The sequence below is a fragment of the Pangasianodon hypophthalmus genome, chromosome 17 (genome assembly GCF_027358585.1).
Source record: "Pangasianodon hypophthalmus isolate fPanHyp1 chromosome 17, fPanHyp1.pri, whole genome shotgun sequence".
Taxonomy (NCBI): Eukaryota; Metazoa; Chordata; class Actinopteri; order Siluriformes; family Pangasiidae; genus Pangasianodon; species Pangasianodon hypophthalmus.
The window spans coordinates 24,473,854-24,497,452 of NC_069726.1; the positions used below are offsets into that span (position 1 = coordinate 24,473,854).

Consider the following 23,599-nt stretch of genomic DNA (forward strand, 5'->3'; position numbering starts at 1 on the left):
CACAAAAAATATGTTAGCTAACTATTTTACAATTTGCAGTTTATTTAGAAGTACTTTTATAACTATGCTAGACTCCTAATTTTAGCGTAAATCTGAGTAGCAATGCGCCAGGAGAGGCTGCTGTGGTAATTTCTCTAAGATAGCTGCTAAGCTAAGCCACTAAAGGACGGCAATTAGCAAGAACAAGCAGGTTCGTGTTAGCTTAGCAACAATCCAGCTAGCATTAACAGGCATTCGCAAATTAACTGATACTAACTTCTTTTTCACAGAAGCGAAATATCTCTTACCTTAAATATCACACTCTGAGTCTCAGGTCCTGTGAATGTCTAATGTGTTTTAAATAAATAAATGAATGAATGAATAAATAAATAAGTAAGCTCAACCGGATAGAACCGGTTTCCTGTGGGCTTCCCTCAGCATGAGCTGTGATTAATGAGATTTTACACGAAATTTTGTACAATATGCACAATGTTAAGTGTGTTTTTACTGAATAAAATTAGGTAACAAAAATCTTTTTTTTAACTACCCTGCTGGAAAAAAAACCCAATAAAAACCATCACAGAAATTTTAATGGTTTCCACTACAAATACCATCAAAAACCATCAGCTAACCATTAAAACCATTACCATTACTGATCCTTAATGGTATCCACTAGACAAAACATGCCACCAATAGAAGGCAACAGATTACCAGTAGAGACCCACAGGGACTATTACAGTTTCCATTAAAACCAATACAATTCCCATTAAAACCATTAAAACCATTACAAATTCTATGAGGGTTTCTGTTGTTTTTTTTTTTTTTTAGCAGACTCAGAGGTTGAAAGGGACATTCAGCAAGGTTGTCCAATTTTAAAACTTTATACTGATTACTGCTACAGATGTACTAAATAGTGTACAGTTTACAGTCCTGTGTATTTATTGTGCTGTTGTGTGTGTTCTTTGTCCTGCACTCGTCTCACACAATGTGAACAAGCTGCATAGAGGAATGACAATAAAAACCCACTTGTCTTTGTACTGACATGTATTTTCACATGTATTTCTGATGGCACATGAAATGAGCAGATATATATATACATACATATATATATATATTTTCCCATTTTTCTGCACAGTGTTCTGTGAGTTGTTTGTGTGATTTTAGTGTCAGCTTCAGCCTGGTGTCCAGAGATTTGGTGAGAAGAGCAGAACTCATCACAGGCTACAAAATCCCAAACACACAGCACATGTAGCGGTTACGGTGCCTGAGAAAAGCTCACAGAATCGTCTCAGACCTCAGTCACCCAGCACACAGTCTACAGTGAAGCTGCACACATGGAATATCAGCTTAAAACTGGACACTTGCCTATTAGACTACTCAGTGCATGTGCAGAAATAATTACTGCTCATAGAAAGCAGACAAAAGTAAAGTGTAAAGTATAAAGGGTTTTTATTCATTTTTTAAAAATAATGTTAATAATTATTTGGGGATTGGGGAATAGGGGGGTGGTAGGGTTAGGCTTAAGGAGAGGATGGGGGCTTGGTGTGTGGTGTGTGTGTGTTTAATTGATCAGGCTCCAGCATGTGATGGCGTCTCTTGAGCTGATCTTCTCGGGACTCTCCTGTCTCTCTGGTCGCAGTGAGCAGGTCCTCTCCACCCTGACTCACAGGCTCGGTCACGGCGTGTCCACACACGTGTGTGTGTCTGCGGCTTTCTTTCTGTCTGACATTCACGCTGGTCTCTTGATGCTTTGGCGTCAGTCAGCTCTTTCCTCCCTCCATTCTGTTCAGCTGTGGGACAGAATTAGAGAAATCACTGTGCAAGCTTGTTTCCCAGAATTCAGCAGGAGTTACGCAACACAGACCGCAGTACTCAGCTAGTAAAGTTTTACGCTGAGGTAAATTAGATTAATGCGTGGAACACTTGGATGGATTAACATAAAGGGTATTAACTATGAATAGCGTGTCCTTGTTGGCTGCTTGTGTCTGTTGGTGCTTTTATCTATTTCTCATGATTACCTTCTTTGTCCTCAACTTTCTTGTAGTTGATTTTTCTCCCTCTTCCTCGTGTTCCTCTCCTGACCTTCTTCTTTGCCTTTACTTCATCTTTAGGAAATAATGTAAGAATAATGTCACAATCTTAAACAATATTATTATTATTATTACCACCATTGTATTCAGTATTTGTCTATTTTATTGTCATCGTAATATGGAACGCTCATTTTCATGGCATACTCAGGAGCTGCTCGTTAACGGTCTCCGTCTCAAGGAGTTGGATTTCCTCTTTAGGCTCAGATTCTTCATCCGCTTTCACCAGGGGTTTGTCTGCTGTGACACACATAAACATGAACAGCTGTCCAGATGTGTATTATTATCTTGGAATTTCAGGAATAAAAAGCTCAGGGTGAAAGTTCAGGAATAAAAAGAACTCGGCTGCAATAAACAGGCAAAATATTATTGTACACATTTGAATAATGAGCCTAATATCAGAGGATTTGATGGTCGGAGGGATTCTGTGGAATTTAAAGAGGTGTGTAAGGGGGACTGATGGCTCCTTCTCACCCAGAGGTGTGCTGTTCTCTGTTGCTGCATCTTCTGGTGGTCTTTCTACGGCCTCAGCTGCAGATCGTCCTGACAAAAGTCACACGATTCACAATTAAAACATGATATAAAGTTTAGATTCGCCATTTAACACAAACTGAACTAATATCAGCAGTTCTTCAGGTACATTACTGACATCATGACATGATATTAATATTAATACCTGCTTTATTGTCCTGGAACTTTTTGTAATTGATCTTCCTTCCTTTGCCTCGTGTTCCTCTCCTGCTCCTTTTCTTTTTCTCATTTCCATTCCCGGTGTTTTCAGGCTTCTCTGTATTATTGCTCTCTGATAATTTATAATGTCACAATTATTAATAATATCATTATTGCCACTTTAATTGAACTTACATTTTCATTATTACAATTTTCACTTATAAATGTTTTTACAAATTACATGTAGAGTCTCAGCCAGTTTACCCCTGTACTGCAGCCTCAGCTACAATTTATTTACTTATTTACTTACTTACCTACTTTTTTATTTGTTTGTTTCTTTGTTTATGCACTTATTTCTTTGAGTAGTTGATGTTTAGTGATTGCTCCTACTCACCCAGAGATGTGCTGTTCTCTGTTTCAGTGTCATCCAGCTTTCCTTCTTCAACAACTCCTTCAGCTTCACCTTTAGCTTCAGCCTCAACTTCAGCTTCACCTTCAGCCTCAACTTCAGCTTCACCTTTAGTTTCACCTTCAGCTTCACTTTCAGCCTCAATTTCAGCTTCAACTTCACCTTCTGCCTCAACTTCAGCTTCACCTTCAATAACAGCTTTAGCCTTAACTTCTTCTGAAAAAAAAAATCACATGATTAGATTGTATTATTTGAGGCAGATAAAGTGTTTCACTTCAGTTCCTCACTTAATTTAAGTTAATATCAGCAGTTCTCCAGGTACATTACTGACATCATGACATGATATTAATATTAATACCTGCTTCATTCAGGTAAAAGCTCTTTAATGCTCTAGGAACTCAAAATTCATTTAATCCACAAAACCCTATTAAATACAACGATCTTTTCCAGTGTTTCTGTTTAGTGTTTCAGTACTTAAGAAGTGATATATGAGTAGTAGATATGGAGAACTATGCATTAATTCCAGTATTAATGGAAGCCGTTGCTGAGCTGATTGACCTTCAATCAATATCAGTTGGGCTTTTATTTAAAAAATTTCTTACATTTTTATAGAGCACTTTATCAATTTATCTTTAAATGTGTAACACAAATGCTACTTCCTCACTGGAAGTTAATTTCTTTACTCACCCAGAGGCAGGTTGATCTCGTCGCTTATCTCCTCCAGGAGGACGGTCAGGAAATCATTAAAGGCTTCAGCCTCAGCTTCAGCGTCGGCACTCATCACGATCTCCCCACTTTCTCCTGCTGAAACACAAACATTTCAATTTAAAACTTAACATTTTCTAACTCTAGTTTAAGTACAAATATTTTGAGCATTACAGCATCTTGTTAAGAATAGAGGGTTAGTAGCTATGGAGTATTATGTGTTATTAATACGAGTTAACTGTGTTCATCACAACGGCAACATTAATATGAGGCTTTTTTCAGTTATTGTTTTGCATTTTGTCTGAAATTATTTTGAGATTATATTTTTTTACTCACCCAGAGACTGGCCAGAAGTTTCCCCTGCCTGAACCAGGAGAACGTTCTGGAGCTGGCTGATGGCTTCAGCCTCCGCCCCATCATCCACCTCCTTCAGCATCTCTGTTTTTAAAAAATAAATTAATATTCTCAGTTTTCAAACAGTAAAATTAGAGCTCTCTAACACAGCACATCAAATTTCATGACTATTCTTGTAAAATTTCAGTTTCCTTTATTGGCTTGCATTTCATTTTATTTAAAGGTTTTATCATTTATTTTTGCAAATCCTCACGTCACTTTATCAGTGTGAATTGTATTTAACTTTGTAATTTAAATATTATTAGCATATTATAATTTATTTATTTATTTTTTACTCACCCAGAGACTGGCCAGATGTTTCCCCTGCCTGATCCTGGAGGACGTTCTGGGGCTGGTTGATGGCTTCAGCCTCCGCCCCATCATCCACCTCCTTCAGCATCCCTGTTTTACAATAAATAATATTCTCAATTTTCTAACATTAAAATCAGAACTCTCTAACACAGCACATCAAATAATTTTGGCATTTTATAATTTATGTTCTTTGCTCACCCAGCAGCAGGTCGTTCTTTTCTCCTGTCTCTTCCAGGAGGACGTTCTGGAGCTGGCTGATGGCTTCAGCCTCCGCCCCATCATCCACCTCCTTCAGCATCCCTGTTTTACAATAAATTAATATTCTCAGTTTTCTAACAGTAAAATCAGAGCTCTCTAACACAGCACCTCAAATTTTCTTTATGTTAGTTTATAGCATTTCAGTTTCCTTTATTTTCTCTCATTTCATTTCATTTAATGTAAGTTTGTATAATTTTCTTTTGCAAATCCTCACATCCGATTGTCAGTGTAAATTGTATTTAATGTTGTAATTGAAATATTTTTGGAATTATTTATGTTCTTTACTCACCCAGAGACTGGCCAGATGTTTCCCCTGCCTGATCCAGGAGGACGTTCTGGAGCTGGTTGATGGCTTCAGCCTCCGCCCCATCATCCACCTCCTTCAGCATCCCTGTTTTTGAAAAATAAATTAATATTCTGAATTTTCTAACATTAAAATCAGAGCTCTCTAACACAGCACTTCAAATTTAATGTATTTTTTGTAGAATCTTCCTTTATTGGTTTGCATTTCATTTTATTTGAAGATTTCATCATTTATTTTTTCAAATCCTCACGTCCCTTTTCAGTGTGAATTGTATTTAACTTTAGATATTATTAGCATATTATTATTTATTTATTTATTTTTTACTCACCCAGAGACTGGCCAGAAGTTTCCCCTGCCTGATCCAGGAGGACGTTCTGGAGCTGCTTGATGGCTTCAGCCTCCGCCCCATCATCCACCTCCTTCAGCATCCCTGTTTTTGTAAAATTAATTAATATTCTCAATTTTCTAACAGTAAAATCAGAGCTCTGTAACACAGCACATCAAATTTTCTTGATGGTTCTTTTGTAGCATTTCAGTTTCCTTTACTTTCTCTCATTTCATTTAATGTAAGTTTGTATGATTTTCTTTTGCAAATCCTCACATCAAATGGTCAGTGTAAATTGTATTTAATGTTGTAATTTAAATATTATTAGCACATTAAAATTTATTTATTTATTTTTTTACTCACCCAGAGACTGGCCAGAAGTTTCCCCTGCCTGATCCAGGAGGATGTTCTGGAGCTGGTTGATGGCTTCAGCCTCCGCCCCATCATCCACCTCCTTCAGCATCCCTGTTTTACAATAAATTAATATTCTCAGTTTTCTAACAGTAAAATCAGAGCTCTCTAACACAGCACATCAAATAATTTTGGCATTTTATAATTTATGTTCTTTGCTCACCCAGCGGCAGGTCGATCTTTTCTTCTGTCTCTTCCATGAGGACGTTCTGGAGCTGGTTGATGGCTTCAGCCTCCGCCCCATCATCCACCTCCTTCAGCATCCCTGTTTTTGTAAAATTAATTAATATTCTCAATTTTCTAACATTAAAATCAGAGCTCTCTAACACAGCACATCAAAATTTCTTTAGGCCAATTTGTAGCATTTCATTTTCCTTTATTTTCTCTTTATAATGTAAGTTTGTATGATTTCCTTTTGCAAATCCTCACATCAGATTGTCAGTGTAAATTGTATTTAATGTTGTAATTTAAACATTATTAGCACATTAAAATGTATTTATTTATTTTTTTACTCACCCAGACACTGGCCAGAAGTTTCCCCTGCCTGATCCAGGAGGACGTTCTGGAGCTGGCTGATGGCTTCAGCCTCCGCCCCATCATCCACCTCCTTCAGCATCCCTGTTTTTGAAAAATAAATTAATATTCTCAGTTTTCTAACAGTAAAATCAGAGCTTTCTAACACAGCACCTCAAATTTTCTTGATGGTTCTTTTGTAGCATTTCAGTTTCCTTTATTTTCTCACATTTCATTTAATTTAGCATAAGTTTGTATGATTTTCTTTTGCAAATCTGTACATCACTTTGTCATGTGAATGGTAATTAACGTTGTAATTGAAATTTAGGCATATTATAATTTATTTTCTTTACTTACCCAGAGGCAGGTCGATCATTTCCCCTGACTGATCCAGGAGGACGTTCAGGAGCTGGTTGATGGCTTCAGCCTCCGCCCCATCATCCACCTCTTTCAGCATCCCTGTTTTAAATATTGTAATTTAATATTGCAATATTCAGGTTTTATCCTTTGTTTTTAAAGCTCTTCATGGGCGCAGCCCGTCTTTATTGCACATTAACTCTGGTTGTGTAAATCTGTACAGCACTTTATCAGTGTAAAGGGTATTTAAACGTGTAACACAAATGCTATTTCCTCACTGGAAGTTAATTTCTTTACTCACCCAGAGGCAGGTTGATCTCGTCGCTTATCTCCTCCAGGAGGACGGTCAGGAAATCATTAAAGGCTTCAGCCTCAGCTTCAGCGTCGGCACTCATCACGATCTCCCCACTTTCTCCTGCTGAAACAAAACATTTCAATTTAAAACTTAACATTTTCTAACTCTAGTTTAACTTCAAATATTTTGAGCATTACAGCATCTTGTTAAGAATAGAGGGTTGATATAGATATAACTGTTTTGCATTTTGTCTGAAATTATTCTGAGATTATATTTTTTGCTCACCCAGAGACTGGCCATTGGATTCCTCCGTCTCATCCAGGAGGACGTTCATCAGTTCACTGATGGCTTCAGCCTCTGCTCCATCATCCACCTCTTTCAGCTTCTCTGTTTCTGAATAAGTTAATATTGTCAGTTTTCTAACAGCACTAATACCAGTGAACCACAAGAAATGAACTAATATCAGCAGGTACATTACTGACATCATCACATGATATTAATATTAATACCTGCTTTGTTGTCCTGGAACTTTCTGCAATTGATCTTTCTGCCTCTGCCTCGTGTTCCTCTCCTGGTCCTTTTCTTTTTCTCGTCTCCTTTCCTGGTGCTTTCAGCAGGCTCGTCCGTCTCGTTGGTGTTTACTACATCATTAGAAAATAATAAATGAACAATGTCACAGTCTTAAACAATACTTTCACACTTACTGGTTATTAATAATACTTATTATCAGTGAAAGATGAATGCAGTGTTTTTTTTATTCATTTGTATTCATTTTTTGTTTGTTTACTTACTTATGTCTTTGAGTAGTTGATGTTTGAAGGGATTGTGTGAGATTTATTTTACAGTTAAAGAGGTATATCAGTGTGAGTGATTGCTCCTACTCACCCAGAGATGTGCTGTTCTCTGTTTCACTGTCTTCCGGCTTTCTTTCTTCAGCAGCAGCTGCAGCTTCGGCTTCAGGTTCAGCTTCAGGTTCAGCTTCAGCTTCAGCCTCCACTACAGCTTCAGGTTCAGCTTCAGCTTCAGGTTCAGGTTCAACCTCAGCTTCAGCTTCAGGTTCAGCTTTAGGTTCAGCATCAACTACAGCTTCAGCTTCAGGTTCAGGTTCAGCTTCAGCCTCCACTACAGCTTCAGGTTCAGCGTCAACTAGAGCTTCAGCTTCATCTTCAGCTTCAGGTTCAGCTTCAGCTTCAGCATCCACTACAGCTTCAGGTTCAGCTTCAGGTTCAGCGTTAGCTTCAGCATCCACTACAGCTTCAGGTTCAGCTTCAGGTTCAGCGTTAGCTTCAGCATCCACTACAGCTTCAGGTTCAGCTTCAGCTTCTTCTGAAAGAAAAAAATGTCATATGATTCCCAATTAAATCTTGATATAATGTTTAGATTGTATTAATTGAGGCAGATAAATTGTTTCACTGCAGTTCCTCCTTTAGGTTAGGTTCAACTTTATTGTCATTGTCAGAGTACGAGTACAGAGATGACCAAATGCAGTCAGCATCCAACCAGTAGTGCAAATAACAAATAAGGTAAAATGAGGTAACAAGGTCATGGTGCAGTAAGTTAACAGTGTACAGTGTAGAGGTAAAGGTAAACAATATGATGCATAACCAGTAATGCAAATGGCAATCAAGTTAAATGGAATAAATAAGAATTCTGGTGCAGTTATTTGAGATAAACAGTATACAGGTGGAGGTAAGCAGCATGATGCATGCAATATGATGCAGTGGACACATACAGTGGATAAAAATGCAGATGTGCAAATAGCAATAATGTGCAAATAACAGTCTGATATAAGTAATAGTAATAATGATGACAGATAGTGCAGTAAAGTGCAAGTACTTGCAAATAATTCCAGATAACAGTGGTGTCTGATGCTAATGTTTAGTTATTAGGTGGAGCCTGGCAGTTAACGCTTAGAAGCAGAGTTCAGCATCAGTACAGCTGAAGGGAAAAAACTGTCCATGAGTCTATATTTAATTTAATATCAGCAGTTCTCCAGGTACATTACTGACATCATGACATGATATTAATATTAATACCTGCTTTGTTGTCTTGGAACTTTTTGTAATTTATCTTCCTTCCTTTGCCTCGTGTTCCTCTCCTGCTCCTTTTCTTTTTCTCCTTCCCATTCCCGGTGTTTTCAGCAGGCTTCTCTGTATTATTCAAGTTTACTACATCATTGGAAAATAATGTATAATGTCACAATAATAATATTATTATTGTTACTATAATATTATTGTATCTGTGTGAGTGATTGCTCCTACTCACCCAGAGATGTGATGTTCTCCGTTTCAGTGTCTTCTTCCTTTCTTTTTTCATGGTCAGCTTCAACCTCAGCTTCATCCTCAGGATTAGCTTCAAACTCAGCTTCAGCCTCAGCCTCAGCCTCAAACTCAGCTTCATCCTCAGGATTAGCTTCAACCGCAGCTTCAGCCTCAGCCTCAAACTCCGCTTCAGCGTCAGCCTCATCCTCAGCTTCAGTTTCAGTTTCAACCCCAGCGCCAGCTTCAACCCCAGCCTCGGCTTCAGCCTCAGTTTCAATCTCAGTTTTAGACTCAGCTTCAGCATCAGCTTCAACCTTATCTTCAACAGCAGCTTCAGCAACAGCTTTACTCTCTGCTTCAGCCTCGTCTTCTTCTGAAAGAAAAGTCACAGGATTCACAATTAAAAGTTGATATAATGTTTAGATTGTATTAATTGAGGCAGATAAAGTGTTTCACTTCAGTTTCTCATTTAATTTAATATCAGCAGTTCTCCAGGTACATTACTGACATCATGACATGACGTTAATATTAATACCTGCTTTGTTGTCCTGGAACTTTTTGTAATTTATTTTCCTTCCTTTCCCTCGTGTTCCTCTCCTGCTCCTTTTCTTTTTCTCCTTCCCATTCCCGGTGTTTTCAGTAGGCTTCTCTGTATTATTGCAGTTTACTACATCATTAAAAAATGTATAATAATAACATAATGTACAATTATTATTATTATTATTATTATCATTATTATTATTATTATTATTACACTGACCCAGAGATGTGCTGTTCTGTATTTCAGCGTCTTCTGGCTTTCCTTTTTCATCAGCATCAACCTCAGCTTCAACCTCGGCATCAGCTTCAGCTTCAGCTTCTATGTATAATGTCACAATCATAAATATTATTATTATTGCCAGTTTTAGTGAACTTACATTTTCATAATTACAATTTCACTTATAATGTTTTTTTTAAGTGACTTATAGTCTGATCCAGTTTAACGTCCACTAGCTGTACTGCAGCCTCAGCTTTTATTTATTTATTGGTTTATTTGAGGAGTCATTTGGAGGGATTGTGTGACATTTCTTTTACAGTTAAAGAGGTATATCAGTGTTTTAAAGTTCAAATATTTAAAATATTTTATCATCTTGTTAAGAATATAGGGTTAGTAGATATGCAGTATTATTTTTATTAATATGAGTTACCGGTGTTAATTACCACAGAAACATTAACATGAGGGTTTTTTCATTTTGTCTGAAATTATTGTGAGATTATATTTTTTTCTTCACCCAGTGGCAGGTCGATTGTTCCCTCTTCCTCATCCAAGACCTGACTGATGGCTTCTTCCTCTTCCTCTGCTCCAGCATCCACCTCTTTCAGGACCTCTGTTTTATAAAATATTATTTTTATATTTCATTAAGTGGTGACATTTTCATGTTATTGACTTTCCTTCTCATTATTGTTATTCCTCCTATCATTCTCCATACAATAATAACTCACTGATTGAGGGGTCATTGGTCTCAGGGTCGTAGATGAAAATCCCCATCAGTACCCTAACGGCCTTAGTGCGGATCTGTTCTCCTGTAATACGAATGTTAAGGGCTTCAGCTTCAGATTCTGTCTTCAGCACCTTCAGCATTTATCTCAGTAACATTGTCAGTTTTCCATATCAGTTCTTTACTCACTCAGTTGTTTGTCATTTGCTTCAAGATCCTCGAAGAAACTGGCCATCAGTTCCTGAGCCTCAGCTTCAGCCTTAGCTCTTGTCCTCTGGCTCATCTTTTCTCCTGAAACAAGAGCTTTTATTTATTAAAACTTAAATTATTATTATTTATTTTTTATTAAAAATTATTAAAGTCGACGTTTACAACCTTATCGTATTAAGAAGCAGTAAATGAGTAGTATATCTGGGGCACTATGAAGTGTTAAGACGTGATGTTTAGAAGTCAGTGTTGAGCTTCTTAAACTGCTGTTTTAACATTAATATCAACAACACATTATTAACAATATATTAACAATATTATATTAACAATAATATCAACAGTTACTCAACTTTGTGCTTTTCTATTTGGTTCTTTGTTCATTTTGTACATTTACTCACTCAGATTCTGGCTGGTGGTCGTCTCAGTGGCATCCACAAAGATATCCATTAGCTTGGTTATCTCTCTCGTGTGGTCCAAAAAAAGTCAGTAACAGATTTGTCTCCAGTAGAAATGCTGCGATCCTCTTCAGCGTCTTTTGCTGCAATCCTCTTCAGCGTCTTTTGCTGCGATCCTCTTCAGTGTCTTTTGCTGCGATCCTCTTCAGCCTCTTTTGCTGCGATCCTCTTCAGTGGCTTAACGTGGTCTGAAGTGAACGGTCAGTGTGACTGAAAAATGCAGCTCACCATTATGACGTCATAATGTAGAAAAATTTCATCACAAAATTCTACTTTGGGTTCTGCCTCCACAAAAACAAGCCAATTTTCATATGTACACATTTCAGTTGTGCAATTTAGTGTATTTAATAATCTATTTTACACACTAATTTTAGCTTTTTTGCCATTTTAGTAGTTACATCTGTATTTGCAAATAGATCTGACCGATATACAAAATCACTGCCACACATTTTCACTCCCTTCTCATCTTACACACAAACACATCTGGAGTTTTTAATAGTTTTCACTCGTGTAGTGAAGAATAAATATGCAATATTAACTTGTTTTTCACACTAAAAAATTTTATGTTCCTAAACCTTTCAAGAAAACACAATGTCTCTGTCTTATAGATCGATAATATTCGAGTGCCGTGTGTCCAGATCCAGAGAGAAACCTCTCCTCATGATAAGTAGGCGTAACTTATGTTTTGGACTTTCCCACTACTTTTACATAACAGCCTACTGATCCAAAAGGTTTTTTAAACATAGTTTAATCCTATTCATAGTGTTTCTCAGGATGTGGGCTGTAACAAATTGTCTCTTCTATGATAAAACATGCGAGAAGCTATAAATTAACAGCACCAGCACGTTTCTATCTGCTTTATTTTCCTGCATTTCATGTTTGTGACACACAAGGCGATATGATCACTTTATTTTATTAAGAAACGCATTTACAGAAACCTAAACAACTTGCTTGACACAGAAGACTAAACAGCATCACAACAAAATTATTCCAATGCTTTAAACACACACTCTAACTATACAAAATCACTATATTTTTTTATTTTGTATTACAGAGAAGACAACATCATGGCATTAATTCATTCAATCATCATCAGCAGCTGTTTTATCCTGATCAGGATCGCGGTGGATCCAGAGCCAATCCCGGGAACACGGGGCACGAGGCAGGACAATTGTTCCCAGAGGGGATGCCAGTCCATCAGAGGGCACCAGCACACACACACACACGCATTTTATTAATCCTTACCACCTCTAGTACAACTGTAAATTTATGAGAAAAAAATGCTTCAACACTTTTAAAATCTGCTTAAAAAAACTAGATACAATGAGGAATAAATACTCCAATACAGCTCATCATCATCTGAATATACCAAGAGCAAATTTCATACATTTCTGCCTTCGTCAGTATCAAAACTAACTCTCAACAGTGGCGCAAACCTGTCGCGCTGGCATCAGTGTGTAAAACATAAGGAAGCAGACAGTCTGCTAAACCCAGGACTGGAGCTGACGTGAGTTTCTCCATCATGAGCTGAATGGCTTCCTGGCAGTGTTCAGTCCACCTGTCCCCTAAAGGTGCTAACCTCGAGCTAGAAAACTCCCCCTTCAATCAATCATTTAGAGGCCTGACGATGCGAGAGTAATCACGTACAAAGCTGCGATAATAGCCAGAGGAACCTAGGAAACACCTCAATTCCCTGAATGTTTGCGGACGCGGTCGTATCTCTCATATAACGGCAGAGTTTCTGTCTGGATCAGGCTGAATGCCCTCAGCAGAAATCATAGCCAAGGTATTTCCATTTTTAGTCTTCATACTCAAAGGGTATTCAGTAAAGTTTACTCTTCATACACACTTTTAAATGCTTTTAAAATTTATCCACTATAAATTACATATTGTCCGTATTTATTACTCACATGGTTTGATCTGGTTTTCTAGTACTGGTTAATCATGTGAATATTTTACTGACCAAATTGTCAAAATGCTACACAGCAGAACACACATCTCCCAATCAATCATCTTAAATGGTGTTTGGAGTTGTGCATTAAACAGACGAGTCTCCAGCGCAGGTCTCTTGTTGGTGCCGCTGTTGCAGAAATCCAGTCTAGTGGTGCTGCAGAAATCCGACTGTGGAGGAAATAAACACTCAGAGTCACATCTCTTAGGTATTCACAAACTATTTGTGAAAATAGTAACACAGTGGTGTAGAAATTTTACTGGGTTTGGAAATGCTTCATAATGTTTCCTACAAGTCTCGTCTGTCTCAGTCCCAAAATCCTTCCAGTGCACTGGAACGTTTGCTCCCTAAAAAAATCCCATAATGCACCGCAAATACCAGGGAGCATTGATGCTCACTACGTTCCCTTACTGGAAATGATTTTCTGAAGCCTCTCAGCTCGAACAAAATGGCAGACGATCTCTCAGCCAACTTCGTCTACAAATGTAAGTAGCTTGTTATCGCTGTTGTGGCTCTAAAATGATTACTCATGTTAGTGATTATTAACTTTATTTGACGTTCTATATACGTTTTTTTGAGTCTAACGACTTTTACGTGTTTAATGATTTTTAAAAATCCACTAGCGAGCCTACGATCCTGCTTGAAGCACCATGACAGAAACACGTGTGATTAAGCTAACAAATTTATATGACATATTAAACTTAAATATTTTATATGTTTGGGGTTTTACAGTGACTGATGAGGAGATGAGAAGGCGAGAGCAGGAACGGCTGCAGCCGAAAAAGCACCAGAGATGGCTGGAAGTGAGTTACATTATCCATAAACAACCATATTTTCAAGTCTGTTTGCATCTGTTAAGAGTGTTGAAGTAGCAAATCTGTTCACAATGACAAAAACTGTAAAATAGATCACCTTAACATTCACTTCTGCAACTTTATCACTGTTTTTGTGGAAGCTGTTAGTTTAACTCTCAGAGTGTTTCCTGATGTGAGTGACGGTGAGATGCTTAATAAATACAGGCTTGGAAAAAAGGTGATGAAGAATAATTAAACAAAGTGTGTCTTTGTGTGTTTATTTCACTTTATTATGGCTGTTTAGATACATAATTGAAGAGATGGAGCTTGAAGGCAAGCTCTCCCCACAGCAGGAAAGCCGGAAGTGGGAAAATGTAAAAAAGACATACAAGGTAGGTTGTCTGATTAAACACATCAACGCTGTTTATTTCTGACAAATACATTAACATCATCATTGTTTTTAGAAACATCAAACTTTAAAACTACTTAAATTAAACCATGTACAATCAAGTAATTCAGTTTTTGCAGCCCAGTCTGACGCGTCTACAGAGGGAGGAGGAGACGCCGCTGCCACATGGAAGTGCTTCTCTGCCATGCATGAGGCAACTGAATCTAAACCCTCAATAACACCATCCACTTTAATCACCTCATGCAGGACAGAGAACCCTTCTGTGACAGGAAGTGCGCAGCCAGACAGGGGCACACTAGATCAGGGACGAGAGGAGAGGAGACCGAAAAAGAGAAGGAGTGAAAACCAAATGTAACGGGGGGTTTTTAACCCGTTGTATAGGGGAAAATGAATTACGGCTGCCCTGGAAGTTTGAGACAACGAAAGGATCTTGGTCCCCGCTCCCCAAGCTTTTTAGTCTCTTTACACACTAACGTGTGTATGTGGTTTCTTACCTTATTGTGTTGGGACACTACTGAGTGACAAGGGTAGGCTTCAGGTATGGTAATGTTACACGGTGGCTTCCTGAAGTGAAATTGCACATGTCAGAGTACAGTCTGTCATATATATGACACATATGCTCCTCCCTCCCCAGATCTAATAAAATAAGTGAGACTCCCCTACTCCCTGACAGCTCAACAAAAAGGTACACTATGGATAGGTGTAAAAGGAATTAAACAGAATTTATTCTTTTAAATTCCTTTTTCTTATGGTTAGTTATTTCTTCTGTTTGAGTAATCAGTTAAATTAAAGAAAATAAAAGAATCTACAGTCTTTGTGCTGTCTTTCTGAATTCACACAATCACCTTCAACACCGTAAAAAAAACCTTTCACTTGCAGTACGACAAATCCCTTATGTGACTAAAAAAAAAAAAAGAAAACACTTGCAATTTGTGAATTTGTAAACCCACTTTGGAAAAATTCTCACCGTTTCCAATGATCACCTTCAAACAATCACATTTGAAAACAACAAACAAAAACAAAGCATTCAAAGAAACCTCACCTCAGAATGAGCACTTATATGAAACGTCCCTTTCAAATGTTTACTCACAGATCACGTCAAGTTCTGTAGTCCACTTGAATTACCACAGTTCACTGTTTATCAGTTCAGTCATCAAAAAAAAAGGAAAAAAAAAGAGAAAAATACTACTTAACAGAACGATGAATTGGAGTGCGTTGTCTTGACGTGGGGTGCGTTGAAATAAACTGAAGATCACGTAGTTGGAATGTGCAAGTTCAAAAAGTCACTCAACTTTATAAAAATATCCCACAGATAAACTATCTCAAAAAAAGGATCAAACTGAAGATGAATCAAACTGAGATGTCACTTGAATGGCAGGGTAGCAACACAATCTTCTTTGAGTGCGTTGTCTTGACGTGGGGTGCTGGTCCCCTCCCCAACTTGCCACCTTGTGGACAATAGCGACTGGTGTGTCCGGGTTCACCACACGAATAACAAATATAACGGCCTTCACTGTCTTTTAACGGTTGTTTCTTTGGACGGCCCTGCTGTGGTCTATTCCTTTCTTTTGCATGGACAGCCTGATATAATTCTTCTTGACAAGCAGCAATTTTCTGGATCGCCTCATGCAGTTTCTCTAAAGACAGAGTGGAGGGAGCATCTTGTGCTGCAGCAGCATTCACTACCCCTCTGGCATGGGTACTGGACCTGACATTGCTAGAAGGCTGCGCTTCCTCCTCTTCTGACCAGGTAATTGCCGCTTGCATCAATTGCACGAAACTCAAATCTGGCTCAGCCTTAAGTCTGCGTTTCATCTCTCGACGCAAGAAGTCATCTTTAAGGCCCAGCACCAACTGCTCTTTCAGAACCTTTTCAGCATCCGCCACTCTATTTGGCTCTCGCCGTTGAACACGATTAAGTCTTTCACGAAGGGCATATGCATAGGAGCGTATTGTTTCTCCTGCATTCTGAGCACGGTCGTCGAAGTCTTTCAGCCTCATACCAATGGGCACTTTATCTCCATATGTGTCGAGGAGAACAGTGAAGATGTTGTCAACAGACTCCTCTTTTCCTTCCATCATGAACTTCACTGTGGCTTTGGCCTCATCTTTTAGGTGCTGTTTCACCAGCTCAACCCGGTCCTCAGTGGGCACCCTCATGACCTGAAATGCAGACCTCACTGATGCCACCCATTCTTCAACAATCAGCTCTCCTGGTTTTGACACGCAAACAAGTGAAATCAGGGAGCTTCCGGTCTCGAGGGATATAGAGGGCAGCTGGGGTCGTTTGTGCAGAGCATAAAAATACTACTTAACAGAACGATGAATTGGAGTGCGTTGTCTTGACGTGGGGTGCGTTGAAATAAACTGAAGATCACGTAGTTGGAATGTGCAAGTTCAAAAATTCACTCAACTTTATAAAAATATCCCACAGATAAACTATCTCAAAAAAAGGATCAAACTGAAGATGAATCAAACTGAGATGTCACTTGGATGGCAGGGTAGCAACACAATCTTCAAAGTTACGTCTCTGTATTAACTGCACGACACAGCGATCTTGAACTCGCGCTCAGACACGTGCGGGAAACTCAACCACACGTGAACAGTCCCGTTGAAATGTTAGCTCTTAGCGATGCTTTCAGTCAAAACACGGGAAGTGCAAAATGCAGCAAAAAGACATGTAACGAGTTTCTCGATGACAAAAATCAAGCGGGATTTGCACTTTGAGCGTACTCACAGTGTCCGTGGCCTTCACGATATGTTACTGCGTCATTCTAACAGTCAACACATACCACGAGAGCAAAACTGGGAAAAACTCTTTTTTCGCTATGAAATGCGGGTCGCTGTCCACACTTTCACTTAGTGCTGTCGTCCTTTATTCCACTTAAGCCACGATAATCTTCCGTTGAAGTAGCTTTATCGAACGAGCTTCTCGGTCACGACACTGCACTCACTCCTGTGTGCGACACACTCATAGCCCGCGCTCTTCGTCTCTCCGTGCTGCACTTCCGGTACGCGCCAAAAAGCGGATCACTCGCCAAAACAAAAGTATCCCAAAAATAATCTCCTTTCAAAATAATATACCCGTTACACAAACTCTACAATCAGTGGCAGACTGGGACAGTAAATCAGGCCGGGAATTTGACTCCACCCCAGGCCACCTCTGGCTTTCACTGTCTCTATCATCTTTCCCTGAATCCCTCTCTCTCTCACTCTGCACATCTAGTTGCTCTGCAATATGAAATAAGCACGTTCAATAATCTATACTTATATTAATTGTGCAGCCATCAATTGTATGTCACCATGATCACAGTCCTACTACTGATGATCTTATAAATCATAAAAGCACATATTAGTATAGCCTGCATGTTTAGTTTTGCTTAGTGACTCAAAAGCTGAACTGTCCACCCCCTCTAGTTCAACAGCAGGAGCACTTGCAGCACTAGTGCTACTGTTGCTTCCTTCGTCACCTTTTCAAAATAAATAAATAAACATTGTAGACTACATATTGTACCAGTGGTAATCATGAGAAACAGATGTGCTAGTTTGTCATTATGATGTTGCAACATGTTCTTTTAAAACTTCTATCATTATATATATATATATATATATATATAATATTTTTTTTAGAATAGATTTTATCTATTGTAAGTCGTTTTGGATGAAAGCGTCCGTCTGCCAAATGATTACGTAAATATAATGTAAATGTAATTCTGACCGACCTGCTACCTTACTGGCGAACACGGCTGGGATTTTGCAGCAACTTGCTGCATCTGTGGCCAGGGCTTTTCTCCTTTTTATACGTTCCCTCTCTGCTCCTCCTTTGCGTTTACGCTCCATTTTCACTCCGCGATTGCCTGATTCGTAGATTGAGAGGTCCGTCAATTAATTCGCAGTTGCGTACCAGCCTATCGCGTCAGGCTGATCGACTTCACAGCGGCAGGCGGCAGGCCAGAATGAACGTCAGGCCACCGGGAAATGTCCCGGTGCTCCCGATGGACAGTCCGCCCCTGTCTACAATAAAATATAAAAGCAATAATACAATGCAGTCACTTTATTTTTGTGTGTCTTAAAAAATCTATAAAATTTTTAAGACAAAATAAATGTAAATAATGTTATGTTGGTCATTTTCTGAATGTTGCAGTGTTGAAGTTATTGTCCTGTCCCACTGCTAGAAATGTGCTGGGACGCTCCACTGCGCAACAGGAAGATCGCAGCTCATCTCAATTCTCACAGAGACGCGTTCTGTGCCCTCCTGTCCTTCAGAGTTCGTTCTTCCAAGGAAACCTGGCAAGATCCGTCTTCACGAGAACCCAAGTCCGTTCTTTGTGTTCTTAGAACTGAAAAACAGCCACTGAGTTAATAAACGCAACTGATCTTAATACAAAATGGCGGACAGATCTTAATACAAAATGGCGGCGGCAGAAATGGAGTTAATCTACGCAATTGATCTTAATACAAAATGGCGGCGGCAGAAACTGAGTTAATTTACTCAATCGCCACAGCGCTGCTACAGATAAAACATTTATAAGATAATGTGGCACTTAGATACATATATCTTCAAATAATAAGCACTTATCAATGCTAGCTCTAATGTTATTAATATACATATCAAACATACTGTGTCAGTAGGCTAAGGAGCAGTAGCTTGCTAGCTAGCTATGACTAAGTTAGCCACAAAAAATATGTTAGCTCACTATTTTACAATTTGCAGTTTATTTAGAAGTACTTTTATAACTATGCTTGACTCCTAATTTTAGCGTAAATCTGAGTAGCAACGCGCCAGGAGAGACTGCTGTGGTAATTTCTCTAAGCTAGCTGCTAAGCTAAGCCACTAAGGCATGGCAATTAGCAAGAACAAACAGGTTCGCGTTAGCTTAACAACAATCCAGCTAGCATTAACAGGCATTCGCAAATTAACTGAAACTAACTTCTTTTTCACACAAGCGAAATATCTCTTACCTTAAATATCACACTCTGAGTGTCAGGTCCTGTGAATGTCTAATGTGTTTTAAATAAATGAATGAATGAATGAATAAATAAATAAATAAATAAATAAATAAGCTCAACCGGATAGAACCGGTTTCCTGTGGGCTTCCCTCAGCACCAGCTGTGATTAATGAGATTTTACACGAAATTTTGTACAACATAATATGCACAATGTTAAGCGTGTTTTTACTGAATAAAATTAGGTAACAAAAATCTTTTTTTTAACTACCCTGCTGAAAAAAAAAAACCCAATAAAAACCATCACAGAAATTTTAATGGTTTCGACTACAGATACCATTACAAACCATCAGCTAACCATTAAAACCATTACCATTACTGATCCTTAATGGTATCCACTAGACAAAACATGCCACCAATAGAAGGCAACAGATTACCAGTAGAGACCCACAGGGACTATTACAGTTTCCATTAAAACCAATACAATTCCCATTAAAACCATTAAAACCATTACAAATTCTATGAGGGTTTCTGTTGTTTTTTTCAGCAGACTCAGAGGTTGAAAGGGGCGTTCAGCAAGGTTGTCCAATTTTAAAACTTTATACTGATTACTGTGTAACAGGTCCCACGTAAGAAGAACCCACTCTGCGTTGTGTTGATGTCACTCAATAAAGAAGCATCAGACCTCTCACTACTTGGCACTGTCTTTATTTTCTGCATAAATGAGAAATATGTTGAAAACATGAATTCTTTGACTCTCTCCATTAAACAACACCGTTTAATGCCTCGATGAACTACGAGACAACCTTCTCTCGGCTCAGAAGGAAGTGAACTGAGCGAGCGATGCGTGCGCACGAACAAGTATATACTCTTAAAGCGACAGTACACTTCCTGAACAAATCTTGAAAATCATATACATCTTAACTCAAAACAATAATATATACAACCATATCGAATAAACAAAATTACATTTATATTCAATAGAAAAGGGGGATTTTGAGTGAAAATAATATAACCAAAGTAACTCCATTACATTCACCCCTCCTTATTTACATCAAAATCCTTCAATGTACCATAAAGACATTTTCAATTAACACACTTTACTGGCACAAGTGAAACGTACATCTAATCCACGCAACCAACATAGAAGCTACCTCAACTTCTAGATTTAGGAAAATAGGAGGTCGACGAAGTCTCATATTCCCCTTAAGTTAATGTCACACCATATACGCCACACAGCACTTGGCCCTATTAAACTTGACATTTGTCACAAACATTGTAGGTACATCAAATTTCTAAAACTTCTGCAATCAATTCTCAGTTTAAATCTCTTGGACTCTATCTGTACCATAGATTCAATCAACCTGTTTACAGATTTAACTATTCTCCCAACTCTTGTCTTAATAGGTTTAACAAACTCGGCACGTGCATGTGCATCAGCCCGCAGCGATGAATCAGTGCAGGGTAAGTCATGAGAGGGAGGTAAGTTTTGTGCAATGTCATCTGAATGTTGTGCATGCCCTTCATCTGTAGACAATTCATTGGCAGCACCAGGATAGTGTGTGATGTCTGCGTTCACTGTGTCTACCACATCTGAATGAAAAGAGACCAATAAGTCACCAGGTAGGGTCGTTTCAGCCACAAGACTGAGTGCTGGTTCACAGACAGAAAGTTCACCTGAATTATCAAAGGGAGGCTGGAATGAACTCTCAGTGGACGAAACAGTCGACATCTCTGTGTTCAGGTCGTACAAGTCTGGCATGTCAGACTGACTTGGCATTGTTGCCTGATATACTCCATCATTCCGATCAGACTCTACAAATATGAATGGCTGATTAAGTTCACTTGAACTCGACCCTTCATCAATACCAGGAATTGGCAAGAAGTTCACTTCCATCCAAAACATGGATGTCAGGATTCACATCAACAACAGTGAACACCCCGTCCTCCCATTTGTCGGCCAACTTCCTTTTTCCACGTTCAGATTTATTAGCTACCAATACTCGATCTCCCACTGACAATTGATTACCATTAACATGCTTGTTGTACTGATGAGCTTGATGTTGTTGCTCGACAGATGAATGCTTCTGGGCAATATGCATAGCATTCTTCAAGCAGGACAGCAAAGACTTGGCATAAGAGTCATAATCAGTAACTTCAGGGTTATCGAGTACCTGGTTGAAAATGATGTCAACTGGAAGTCTGGGTATGCGGCCGAACATCAGAAAGAAGGGTGCATAGCCTGTGGTTTCGTGCACGGTCGCATTGTAGGCAAATGTGAGGGTTTGGATCTGCTGTGGCCATAGGTGCTTTGCTTTCAAGGGGAGTGATCGAAGCATGCTACCCAATGTTCTATTAAAACGCTCAGTGCCACCATTGCCCATTGAGTGGTAAGCTGTTGTGTGAGATTTTGCAACACCGGCCAGACGAAGAAGCTCGGCTATGAGGTTACTCTCAAAATTGGTACCCTGGTCAGAGTGTATTCGTTCTGGAAACCCATAGATACAAAACACATTGTCCCAAAGCTTTCTCGCAACTTGCTTTGCTGTTTGATTGGTGCAAGGGAACGCGTGAGCAAGTTTGGTGAAGTGGTCAGTAACTACGAGGACATCCACTGAACACTGTTTACCATCTTCTGCTGACCAGAAATCTATGCACACCAACTCCATGGGGGCTGAACTCTTAATGTTCTCCAAAGGGGCACGAGCAGCAGGTTCTGGTGTTTTTGCAAAGACACATCTTTGACAGCATTTCACATATTCTCTGATGTTCTTTTCCATATCAGGCCAATAAAAACGCTGTCTTGCAAGGGAAAGAGTGCGGTCTTGCCCCTGATGACCTGCAAGATCATGGATACCAGACAGAGCTTTGTTCTCCGGGCTACCAGGCAGCACATACTGGAATCTTTTCTTCTTAGACAAAGGATCTTTCGTCACTCTGTACATCACATCATCTCTGACTTCCAACTTATTCCACTGTTTTAACAGTCTCAGCACTTGTGTACTGGCACCATGTCTTTCTCTTCTTCATGGACGTCTCTGTTTAATCAAAAATGACAACACTTTGGATATTGTTGGGTCTTCCTGTTGGCTTTGCCTAAGCTCCTGGGCAGAGAACACCGGTAAGGTTTCCTGGCAACCTGAAATCTTCTGAACATAATGGACTAAATGAAGGGCTCTGTACTCAGCTCCATTTGTCCAACTGCAGTGGGACTGACAAAGAGCTCTGATTTCATCCGTGTCATAGACAGCTCTTTGTGAAAGACTCCTCATGGGCCGATTGGGTTGAACTTGGCTACTGAACCTGAAAACATTGTGAACACAGTCTTCGCTCGCCCCACAGGCCTCCTGCATTAAAGAAGAATATGGCTCATTCAACAGTCTCTGACCAATTGGTTTTACAAAGGGGTCGTGGCTCAAAGCGTCTGCTACCACATTCGCTTTTCCCGGAAAGTGTTTCAGGTCGAACGTGTAGGACGCAAGTTTTGAAACCCATCTGAATTCATATGCATCAAGTTTTGGCTTAGTTAAGAGGTAAGTGAGAGGGTTATTATCTGTCCAGATTGTGAATTTGTGGCCTTTCAGCCAATGGCTGAACTTCTCACATACACCCCACTTTAGAGCCATAAATTCAAGTCTGTGAGCTGGATATCTGCGCTGTGATGCACTGAGGGTCTTGCAAAGGCAATGGGTCTGGCTCGGAATTCCCCTTTTGGCACTTGCGACAATACAGCCCCTAGCCTGTCCAATGAGGCATCAACAGAAAGAATGAAGGGCTCATTGAAATCCGGATGAGCAAGAATGACACTCTCCAGCAAGGCAGCCCTGAGTTGGTCAAAAGCGACCTGACACTCTGTTGTCCAATCTGAAGGGGCAAGTTTACGATAAGTGCCTTGAAATTTCCTATCCTTGGACAACTTTCCTCTTCTTTTCTGTCCAGCTGTAAGACCGAAAAGAGGTTTAGAGATAGATGAACAGTTGGGAATAAAGTGTTGGTAATAAAATACCATGCCAAGGAAAGACTTTATTCTTTTGACAGATGGTGTGCAGCCATCATTGTCCATCAGATCTTGTGCTGTTA

General features: G+C 39.2%; 2 protein-coding genes across 2 annotated transcripts; both read right to left on the minus strand.

Moving 5' to 3' along the window:
- Window positions 1-1,140: 1,140 nt before the first annotated feature.
- Window positions 1,141-7,534, minus strand: LOC128321005 (retinitis pigmentosa 1-like 1 protein). The gene is made up of 10 exons (XM_053241499.1): window positions 7,303-7,534; window positions 7,024-7,140; window positions 6,723-6,824; window positions 3,832-3,948; window positions 3,130-3,360; window positions 2,743-2,868; window positions 2,541-2,609; window positions 2,214-2,306; window positions 1,998-2,084; window positions 1,141-1,769 (listed from the first exon to the last, which is right to left on the minus strand). The coding sequence occupies exons 1-10, from the start codon at window positions 7,502-7,504 to the stop codon at window positions 1,549-1,551; spliced, it is 1,365 nt and encodes a 454-aa protein (XP_053097474.1). The 5' UTR covers window positions 7,505-7,534; the 3' UTR covers window positions 1,141-1,548.
- A 7,166-nt stretch (window positions 7,535-14,700) lies between these two features.
- LOC128320815 (uncharacterized) lies at window positions 14,701-19,665 on the minus strand. Its single transcript, XM_053241121.1, has 3 exons — window positions 19,535-19,665; window positions 18,295-18,912; window positions 14,701-17,803 (listed from the first exon to the last, which is right to left on the minus strand). The coding sequence occupies exon 3, from the start codon at window positions 16,730-16,732 to the stop codon at window positions 15,923-15,925; it is 810 nt and encodes a 269-aa protein (XP_053097096.1). The 5' UTR covers window positions 16,733-17,803; window positions 18,295-18,912; window positions 19,535-19,665; the 3' UTR covers window positions 14,701-15,922.
- Window positions 19,666-23,599: the final 3,934 nt, after the last annotated feature.

Bases quoted from the DNA above. Each gene is read 5' to 3' on its own strand.
- LOC128321005 (XM_053241499.1), bottom strand. From the start codon at position 7,504: ATGATGTCAGTAATGTACCTGCTGATATTAGTTCATTTCTTGTGGTTC. The intron at 2,610-2,742 runs GTATTAATATTA...GACTTTTGTCAG, and splicing joins GTTCCAGGACAATAAAGCAG to GACGATCTGCAGCTGAGGCC. The intron at 1,770-1,997 runs GTAATCATGAGA...TCTGTCCCACAG, and splicing joins GAAAGTTGAGGACAAAGAAG to CTGAACAGAATGGAGGGAGG.
- LOC128320815 (XM_053241121.1), bottom strand. From the start codon at position 16,732: ATGAGGGTGCCCACTGAGGACCGGGTTGAGCTGGTGAAACAGCACCTA.